Genomic DNA, 10,746 nt, shown 5'->3' on the forward strand with positions numbered 1-10,746 from the left:
TCCCCCTCCCCCCGCCGACCCCCTGGGACAATGACTCGAGTATAAGCCGAGAGGGGCACTTTCAGCCTAAAAAAATGGGCTGAAAATCTCGGCTTATACTCGAGTATATACGGTACTTTCTCCATCTTCTCCACACCTGTGCTGAGATTCTCTCATGCAAGAGACTCAGAGCACAGTGCACTGACACTCGGATCAAACTCTGACAGAGTTCGATCCGAGAGTATTTGCATAATCGGCCCTGATTCTCTCGCATGAGAGAATTGACAGCCGTGTGACCCCAGTCAAAAAGCGATTTCTGGTCTTACATAAACCCTTGTGGGATCTGTCTACTCTAAATTTTAAGTCATGTGGTCCAGTAGAGGACTGGAGCGGTGCTGGAAACCAGGGAAGATGGCGATTGGTTCAGTATTTTAATGCAGCTATGTTACATCACATATGTATTTCTAAAAGATTAGGGGATACAATTTTTGCTCGGAGTTCTTCTGTAATTATTTTTTTAACTAAGAGATATTATGGTAGTTACTTCCTATAAGAGGTTTATTTATTTTCAACTTACATAGCGCCATCATATTCTACAGCACGTTTCATCACTGTCCCCATTGGGGCTCACAATCTAATTTCCCTATCAGTATGTCTTTGGTGTGTGGGAGGAAATTGGAGTTTTCAGAAGAAACTCACGCAAACACGTGACATTTAAACCACATTAAAACATTAAAACATTAAAACCACCCGGCATTGGATAATCCCAAATATCTAAAAAGTTTGAAATTTTTCAACTGGTTACTACTTAAAAATATTAAGCTGATACATAACTATTGTGTAGATAACTTTTCAGCAGTTATCTCATTATCAAGCATTTAACACTTATAGATAACCTCATCTATCATTCACAATAGGTGATGGTCACATCTCATCTAATTCTCAACCAACACAACTGTGCACAGGTAACAAAACGTGCCTAGAAAACTTTCCAATAGAAGTCAATGAACATCTACTGACTATTGTAAGGTCTTTGGTCAATGTAGCTGCTACAGAGCGTATCTCTAAATATTGTTAAAAGCGACTCATGGAAGATGACTCCCATATTCATTTACAGAAAACACAATTAAAAAAAAAAAAAATGTACAAATTGTAAAAGCAGATTAGAAAATAAATGTGTATCACTTTCTTCTTTTAATAATGAATGGTGTCATTCAAAACCAGGGCTGTGGAGTCGGTAAGCCAAACCACTGACTAAAACTCCTCAATTTCCCTGACTTCCGACTCAGACTCCACAACTCAGACTTCACAGCACTGCCCCACTACTGAGCATGTACCGTACATAAAGTGCAGCACAGATTTGATTCCATAGCCCTGCCTCACTACTGAGCATGTACATAAAGTGCAGCACAGATTTGATTCCATAGCCCTGCCTCACTACTGAGCATGTACATAAAGTGCAGCACATATTTGATTCCATAGCCCTGCCTCACTTCTGAGCATGTACATAAAGTGCAGCACAGATTCATCTCAACTGGAAGCCAAGATACTTTGATCATGAACAGAACAGACATTTTATAACTTTCCCAAATTCTTATGAAAACATTTGCAGCACATCCTGCACTGAACTACTGAACCCAATTTATTATATCTTTTAGGAGTCGGTCCATTTTATTCCAACTCCACCAAAATGACACTGACTCAGACTCCCTGTGAATCAAAACTACAAATCATCAAGCAAAAATCCAGCCCTCATAACACTCTATTAATGGCAAAAAAAAGTTATGCTTTTTGGGAAAAGGGAAGGAGAAAATGAAACAAAAAACAAAAGCCCAAAAAATAAGATAAGATTGGAGAAAAGGGTTAAGATTCTTTAATAAAATCTGTTTTACATTTAATCAAAGGCTATTTGAAAATCTTAGAAAAATGGAAATAAAATTATGAAGTGAAACCGAAGGGGTTACAGAGTATTGCAAAACTTGTTTATATGATGTGATCACATTGCCAGGTCATATGATAAGCACTGCAGCCAAACAATTCACACAATACAGTTTCTGAAACTGGTCACACAGTACAATAAAGATTCTTGTTCAGACTGAAGCTATCTCAGAGGTCACATGGCTGGAGTGACATTACACCCGAGGACAGGTGGTCGAAACCTGGAAGAGGAGAGTACAATGTATTCAACAGGGAGGATGCTGCTACTCTAGTAGGACACAGAATTGACTCAAAGCATGATAACAGCTATGGTGACATTATAGAAGTAACAAGAGTGTCACCAATCAAGGGGCTTTTCGGGCAAAACATACTCATCAATGTGTGACTAAGGAGGGTCTGATCACCCGATCAGCAGCGCTGCAGTGAAGTATAGTGTATAGTGCTTAAACAAAACTAAAGAGGCAATGGTGGCCCCTTTTAGTTGAACATGTACACCGCAGCTTGGTCTGTTCATTGTATATTATATTGTGTTCTAGTTAAAGGAGTTATCCACTACTTGGAAAACCCCTTTTAAAATGCTTTTGCTCACCACGTAAAATAACAAAACTTTTACTCAGTACTCGCATGACACATTCGACGTGTGTGTGCAGCAGCTAATCAGCGGCCGCCGATGGACTGTTTTGCTCACATTTCCATTGGACATTCAACTTTCGTCTAAAGGGAGGGCGGGTGAAGAAGTCCATCACTGGCCGCTAATGGGCTGCAGCGCTTACGTGGCATAACAATGAGCACTCATGAGTGACGGCGCCAACATTGCTGGAACTGGGCCAAGTGTTAGAGATGGGTATAAAGGTTTTAATATTTTACACAACAAACTACAGCAATTAAAGGGGTTGTCTGGTCTTTAGCTACAAGTCTGCAGTCACTCTATGTGACTGTAGACTTGTGAATCCTCACATCGCACGCACTATGCACTCAGAAAATTTTCCAGTGCCAGAAGCAGACGGTCATGTGACCGCTATGATATGCATACTCCCAGCAACATTCCGACTAGATTGTTTCTGGCCTTGCTTAATACACTTCCATTGAGTGAGGCTGTGCCCATGTAGTTGGAATGTGTCTGGGAGTATGCACCACCGCCCGCTCCTGGCGTCGACAAATCCTCATTGTGCTAACTGCGCGCTATGTGAAGATTCACAAGTCTGCAGTCACATAGAGTGACTGTAAACTTGTAGCTTACGACCTGACAATAATCTGGTAAAATCCCACACACCACGATGAATATCCAACTGATGCGGAATACAGTAATGAATGGTACATGAACACATGTGGGTTTCTTTAGAACCTCTTATTTTCTTTGTGCATTTTATCGCAAAGGTTCATGTGTGGATCAGTCTGTGTAGAATATATATATAAAAAAATGTTTAGATTCTAGTAAATAAACAGCAATCAACAAGATAAAAAAAAACCTGCTCATATTTATCAATAGTTTAGTAAAAACAGCACTTTACAAGGGAAGTGCCAAAAGTACAGTGAAACAATTGGAAACTAGGCTGCTCCATCAGCCTCGGTAATGAGTATGTGCTGTCGCTAAAATACAGCTGCACATGTCAGCCATTGACTTCCATTGTAAAAAAATATATATATACCGTATATGCAGCATGTTTATTTATTTTATTTTTTTTAAAATATTTATTACAAAGCATAAACTATTCTTTTCATTGCACTTAAAAAAGATGAATAACACACTTTTGGAGTATATTCAGCCAATGGAAGGAAATGTTGGGTGCACAAGATGCAATTTTCCAGTGATCAGAACTAGTGGTGAGTAGTGATGAGCGAGTATACTCAGTTGCTCGGGTTTTCCCCGGAGCACGCTCGGGTGGTCTCCGAGTATTTATGACTGCTCGGATATTTAGTTTTCCTTGACACAGCTGGATGATTTACAGCTACTAGCCAGCCTGAGTACATGTGGGGGTTGCCTGGTTGCTAGGGAATCCCCACATGTAATCAAGCTGTCTAGTAGCCGCAAATCATCCAGCTGTGGCAAGGAAAACTAAATCTCCGAGCAGTCATAAATACTCGGAGACCACCCGAGCGTGCTCCGGGGAAAACCGGAGCAATGAGTATACTCGCTCATCGCTAGTGGTGAGCAAGCATGCTTTTGTGCTAACCGAGTGACTTCGGTGTACACGAAAAATATGTTCCGAGTTCTCGCGGCTGCATGTCTCATGGCTGTTCGACAGACGCAACACATGCAGGGATTGCCTGTTTGTTGGTGCCGCAGAGACTCAAACATATTTTAGAAATTTTAATCTTCTCAAGAGCAGGGAAATATGAAATGTTATTGTTTAATGCTCGATGTTTAAGTTCCCGACCACTGCTGCAGTTTAGTATCATGGACAATTATATGCAGTGCTTACAGGCTTTTTCAATAGAGCCCTGCAAGCACTGATCTAAAGTTGCCGGATGGTTAGAGTAAATGATGTGGCCAGCTTTAGTGTTCATGCACTTTTATAGTGATGGTATGGGCACTGGAGAGTGCACAGTACAGGTCAGCTACGCAAATATGCTGCTGGTGAGAGCTGTCAAACTTCAGGTGCGCTGAATATTAAGGTCTTGGGATTTGTTTTAGTGGAGTTCTTTTGTCCAGAAATTCTGCTGCAGTTAACTGTCCAAGCAGAGTGTTTGTGATTTCATTAAAAGTCATTCCCACTGCGCGTTTTTTGGTACGTTTTTCTCTTTAAAGGGAACCTATCACCCCGTTTTTTTCGGTATGAGATAAAAATACTGTTAAATATGGCCTGAGCTGTGCATTACAATAGTGTAGTTTGTGGACCCCGATTCCCCACCTATGCTGCCGAAATACGTTACCAAAGTAGTCATTTTCGCCTGTCAATCAGGCTGGTCAGGTCGGATGGGCGTGGCTTCTTCCCCCAGATATTGCGTAGTTTTCCGTTGGTGGCGTAGTGGTGTGCGCATGTCCAACGTCCCCAATCCTGCACGGGGGGGTGAAAATAGCAGCGATGTCCGTTATTCCATTGGTGGTCGGTGGGCGCGGCCATCTTCCTTTGGCCGCGCGTGCGCAGAAGCGGCGCTCTGCTGGCCGCGGCTTCAGGAAAATGGCCGCCGCGATCTCCATCTGCGCACGCGCGGCATCCCGCGGCCATTTTCCTGAAGCCGCGGCCAGCAGAGCGCCGCTTCTGCGCACGCGCGGCCAAAGGAAGATGGCCGCGCCCACCGACCACCAATGGAATAACGGACATCGCTGCTATTTTCACCCCCCCGTGCAGGATTGGGGACCTTGGACATGCGCACACCACTACGCCACCAACGGAAAACTACGCAATATCTGGGGGAAGAAGCCACGCCCATCCGACCTGACCAGCCTGATTGACAGGCGAAAATGACTACTTTGGTAACGTATTTCGGCAGCATAGGTGGGGAATCGGGGTCCACAAACTACACTATTGTAATGCACAGCTCAGGCCCTATTTAACAGTATTTTTATCTCATACCGAAAAAAACGGGGTGATAGGTTCCCTTTAAGATTCTATAGTTAGTCTATAAAAAAAAAAAAAAATTTAAAAACTGTTGCGTTTTTTTTAAATGCAGAATCGAAGCTTTTCTGCACTAAAAAAAACACCAATTAAAAAACGCTGTGTCGAATCTGTACCAGAAATTCATTAAATAAAGAAACACAGCAAAATGCAATAATTAGATAATCGGACACCTGCATAAAAAATGTGGATAAAAAACAGGAGATAAAATGCAGTACTTATACTGTGTGTGAACATGGCCTTAAGCCTGAGAACAACAACCACCCTTGAAATTCTATCTATTTTAAACACTACTGAGGAGAGATGGATCTTATAAGACAAGTGTCCAGAGCACAATTAGAAAAGGGACACCTACCATGTGCCGCCCTTCAATCTGCCACGTCAACTCAAGTGTCAACCCATAAGTATGTCCAAAATCTTCTTACTAAATCCATGCCCCTTGTGCCACTTCACCCATCAGCTGATCACCCTCACACTTCACTCTCAACCAAGGTAGAGAGGCTACATGGCATCTAAATAATTTTTATTCCAAGTGCAATATTTTTGGAACTAGGAATCAGCACAGGGGTCAAGCATGGTCCCCTGTCATCTATCATCTCCCAGGCACCATAGCAGCATTGCAGCCTGCCCCTGCAATAAGCATGGTAGAACTGTGTGAATCAATACATATACGCAGCTTTCATAAACTTAGTTTTGCCATGCATTGAAAAAATTAGTAACGAGAAGGGATTGAGGACAATACAAATAAACTTTACTTACCCTATTAACTCTTTGCTGCTCTAGTGGCCCACACCAATCTCAGTTGACTTCCTGCAACATTCACTTTCCATAGACTATTCATGTGACCGCTGCAGCCAATCACAGACCTGAGTGGTGGTGACAGTATACAAAATACCTGACCAACAAGGCCAGGACTTGGCTGCAGTGGTCATGTGCATGGTGTTCGGGACGTCATTGTTGCAAGAAGCAGAAACGGGCTGTGACCGCCAGCCGGTAGTGTAGAAGTATGGATAATTGATGAGGTTTTTTATAGAAATGTATATTTTTTTACCCATTAAATACTCAGTTGCTACAAATTTCAGAAAACTTCCTTGAACAAAAAACCTAGTGGAGTAAAATATGCTAAATTTAGGTGCACACCTCTTAATAAATTTGGTACATCTTGAGCAATAATATACACCAGTTTTGATCCGGCAAAGATGTATACTACAATTGACTCCAATTTCTGCCAGAGCCTCTTTTCCCTCTGCCCCAACTAAGTCCTGTATGAAGAAAAATTTGACATATTTCTAAGCCCAGACAAATGTTGTATTTTTTTAATAAATTCCCTAAATAGGGTCATCATGACACCAGTGCCCATGTAATCTAAGCAAGTGTTGGGGCCATTGGCACCTAGAGGACGCACCATGTCCTGGTTTCCATTGGCGACATCTGCCGTACATGTACCGTGGATAGGTGCACTGCATGCACTGTACAGAAGGCGCTGCTCCGATCACATACTGTCTGCCATGTCTGTACACCTAAAAGACTGGTAATTTTACAATACACCGCAATATTGCAGGATATTGTAGATACGATGATGTGATTGCAGGTGCAAGTCCCTTAGAAGGACTGATAATAATGTACAAAAAATAAATTATAAAATTCATATCACCCCTTTTACTGGAACATAAAATCAAAATCTAATTTTTTTATATATATATTTTAGTATTGCCACATGTGTCCTAGATAATAAAATATCAGAATATTTATGCCATACAATGAATTTTTGCTACTGCCTATGGAGAGATGAAGACGTTGGAGAGAGGTATTAGAAGCCGGGACAAAGCCCTGATGTATCGGGAAGGTGGGACTGAGCCGTAAAATAGGGACAGTCTCGCTGAATCCAGGACGGTGGGGAGTATGAGATCAGAAAGTTGTATCGACCCCAAAATGGTAGTAATAAAACTAATCAAAAAAAGTTTAATAGTAAAAAAAAGTCTTGGAAGGTGAAGGTGAGGGCGAAAGCAAAGAGGGACCCTGGGAGACTATTACCCAAGGGCCCTGGGATCATGTTTAGGAAATATCTCCTGGACTTCATGTTACACCTCAGCCATACGACGTCTCACCTGGGAAACTTCACAAATAAAATTATTTCCTGTCAGACATCTCAATAATTCTACTAAATATTTTTTGGTCTCACCTTTTGTCATTTGTAGACTATTGCTCACAGCACATGACACAACTACACACATTTCCCACAAGTTTAATCGCTCTGCATTGTCGCAGTTCCATTGACATCTATGGAGAAAAGCATAAGTTGCCCAGCGGCCATTGCTGTGGTCCAGGTAGCCCCCCAGCCAGCACTGCAGGAGCTGAGCAGTACATGAAGCAGCTCCTCAGCATCTCCTCAGCCTGGGTGTGGCTGCCATCAGCCAGCAACAACAAAGATGTGTCCTGCACTGAGCAGAGGGCAGCAGGGTCCTCCCCAGGAGCCCCCATTACTCTGTGATAGACCCCCAGCAGCCGAGCACTCACTCATAAGACGTGAGAAGTTGTGTCAGGCGGATACATTGTAACCACATCTTGCTGCAAACTTCCTGTACAATCATGTCCTCATGTCACACAGTCTCCGGCACAGGAGGACAGGGAGGGGGCAGCAGCCTCAGTGGTGGGCACAGGACACAGGCATTGCCCCACAGAGCCCACGTGTGATCAGGGAAGGGGACAGCTGGGGCAATGGTGGGCACTCACCAGTATCACCGAGCTCCTCACCGCCTCACTCACACTCTGCCTCATCTCTGCCGCTGTCCCAGGCTTGCTGAGCCTCTTGGTGAATTTCCTTACTTCAGACATGTTGAAGTAGCAGTCAGGGTGTTCTTCTCCGTGAGGGGCGGCTGCAGTGTGACACTCCGGAGCTGCGCTCTCCCTCTCACTCCTCTCTGCTGCTGCTCCTCCTCCTCTGCTGCTTACACTTTAATTGCTCAGTCAGAGCATTATCATCATGAGGAGAAGCCGCTGAGGGCTGAGCCCTGTCAATGCTATCACAGGAGGATGCTGAGAGGAAGGAGAGCTGCTGAGGGTTATGCCCTGTCAGGGCTGTGACAGGAGGATGCTGAGAGGAAGGAGAGCCGCTGAGGGCTGAGCCCTGTCAATGCTGTGACAGGAGGATGCTGAGAGGAAGGAGAGCTTCTGAGGGCTGAGCCCTGTCAGGGCTGTGACAGGAGGATGCTGAGAGGAAGGAGAGCTGCTGAGGGCTGAGCTCTGTCAGGGCTGTGACAGGAGGATGCTGAGAGGAAGGAGAGCTGCTGAGGGCTGAGCCCTGTCAGGGCTGTGACAGGAGGATGCTGAGAGGAAGGAGAGCTGCTGAGGGCTGAGCCCTGTCAGGGCTGTGACAGGAGGATGCTCAGAGGAAGGAGAGCTGCTGAGGGCTGAGCCCTGTCAGGGCTGTGACAGGAGGATGCTCAGAGGAAGGAGAGCTGCTGAGGGCTGAGCCCTGTCAGGGCTGTGACAGGAGGATGCTGAGAGGAAGGAGAGCTGCTGAGGGCTGAGCCCTGTCAGGGCTGTGACAGGAGGATGCTCAGAGGAAGGAGAGCTGCTGAGGGCTGAGCCCTGTCAATGCTGTGACAGGAGGATGCTGAGAGGAAGGAGAGCTGCTGAGGGCTGAGCCCTGTCAGGGCTGTGACAGGAGGATGCTGAGAGGAAGGAGAGCTGCTGAGGGCTGAGCCCTGTCAGGGCTGTGACAGGAGGATGCTGAGAGGAAGGAGAGCTGCTGAGGGCTGAGCCCTGTCAGGGCTGTGACAGGAGGATGCTCAGAGGAAGGAGAGCTGCTGAGGGCTGAGCCCTGTCAATGCTGTGACAGGAGGATGCTGAGAGGAAGGAGAGCTGCTGAGGGCTGAGCCCTGTCAGGGCTGTGACAGGAGGATGCTGAGAGGAAGAAGAGCTGCCGAGGGCTGAGCCCTGTCAGGGCTGTGACAGGAGGATGCTGAGAGGAAGGAGAGCTGCTGGTAGCTGAGCCCTGTCAATGCTGTGACAGGAGGATGTGGAGAGGAAGGAGAGCTGCTGATGGCTGAGTCCTGTCAGGGCTGTGACAGGAGGATGCTGAGAGGAAGGAGAGCTGATGATAGCTGAGCCCTGTCAGGGCTGTGTCAGGAGGATGCTGAGAGGAAGGAGAGCTGCTGAGGGCTGAGCCCTGTCAGGGCTGTGACAGGAGGATGCTGAGAGGAAGGAGAGCTGCTGGTAGCTGAGCCCTGTCAGGGCTGTGACAGGAGGATGCTGAGAGGAAGGAGAGCTGCTGAGGGTTATGCCCTGTCAGGGCTGTGACAGGAGGATGCTGAGAGGAAGGAGAGCTGCTGAGGGCTGAGCCCTGTCAGGGCTGTGACAGGAGGATGCTCAGAGGAAGGAGAGCTGCTGAGGGCTGAGCCCTGTCAGGGCTGTGACAGGAGGATGCTCAGAGGAAGGAGAGCTGCTGAGGGCTGAGCCCTGTCAGGGCTGTGACAGGAGGATGCTGAGAGGAAGGAGAGCTGCTGAGGGCTGAGCCCTGTCAGGGCTGTGACAGGAGGATGCTCAGAGGAAGGAGAGCTGCTGAGGGCTGAGCCCTGTCAATGCTGTGACAGGAGGATGCTGAGAGGAAGGAGAGCTGCTGAGGGCTGAGCCCTGTCAGGGCTGTGACAGGAGGATGCTGAGAGGAAGGAGAGCTGCTGAGGGCTGAGCCCTGTCAGGGCTGTGACAGGAGGATGCTGAGAGGAAGGAGAGCTGCTGAGGGCTGAGCCCTGTCAGGGCTGTGACAGGAGGATGCTCAGAGGAAGGAGAGCTGCTGAGGGCTGAGCCCTGTCAATGCTGTGACAGGAGGATGCTGAGAGGAAGGAGAGCTGCTGAGGGCTGAGCCCTGTCAGGGCTGTGACAGGAGGATGCTGAGAGGAAGAAGAGCTGCCGAGGGCTGAGCCCTGTCAGGGCTGTGACAGGAGGATGCTGAGAGGAAGGAGAGCTGCTGGTAGCTGAGCCCTGTCAATGCTGTGACAGGAGGATGTGGAGAGGAAGGAGAGCTGCTGATGGCTGAGTCCTGTCAGGGCTGTGACAGGAGGATGCTGAGAGGAAGGAGAGCTGATGATAGCTGAGCCCTGTCAGGGCTGTGTCAGGAGGATGCTGAGAGGAAGGAGAGCTGCTGAGGGCTGAGCCCTGTCAGGGCTGTGACAGGAGGATGCTGAGAGGAAGGAGAGCTGCTGGTAGCTGAGCCCTGTCAGGGCTGTGACAGGAGGATGCTGAGAGGAAGGAGAGCTGCTGGTAGCTG

General features: G+C 46.8%; 1 protein-coding gene across 4 annotated transcripts in view; it reads right to left on the reverse strand.

Annotated features, from left to right (window-relative positions):
* DOCK11 (dedicator of cytokinesis 11) overlaps positions 1–8,408 on the reverse strand; it is a 395,594-nt gene extending 387,186 nt beyond the window's left edge. For all 4 annotated transcript variants that reach the window (XM_077285361.1, XM_077285359.1, XM_077285358.1 and 1 more), the window contains exon 1: positions 8,211–8,408. In XM_077285361.1, coding sequence (XP_077141476.1) covers positions 8,211–8,312 — 102 coding nt within the window. In that variant the 5' untranslated portion in view covers positions 8,313–8,408. The remainder of the gene's footprint in view (positions 1–8,210) is intronic.
* Positions 8,409–10,746: the final 2,338 nt, after the last annotated feature.

The sequence above is a fragment of the Ranitomeya variabilis genome, chromosome 2, assembly GCF_051348905.1.
Source record: "Ranitomeya variabilis isolate aRanVar5 chromosome 2, aRanVar5.hap1, whole genome shotgun sequence".
Lineage (NCBI taxonomy): Eukaryota > Metazoa > Chordata > Amphibia > Anura > Dendrobatidae > Ranitomeya > Ranitomeya variabilis.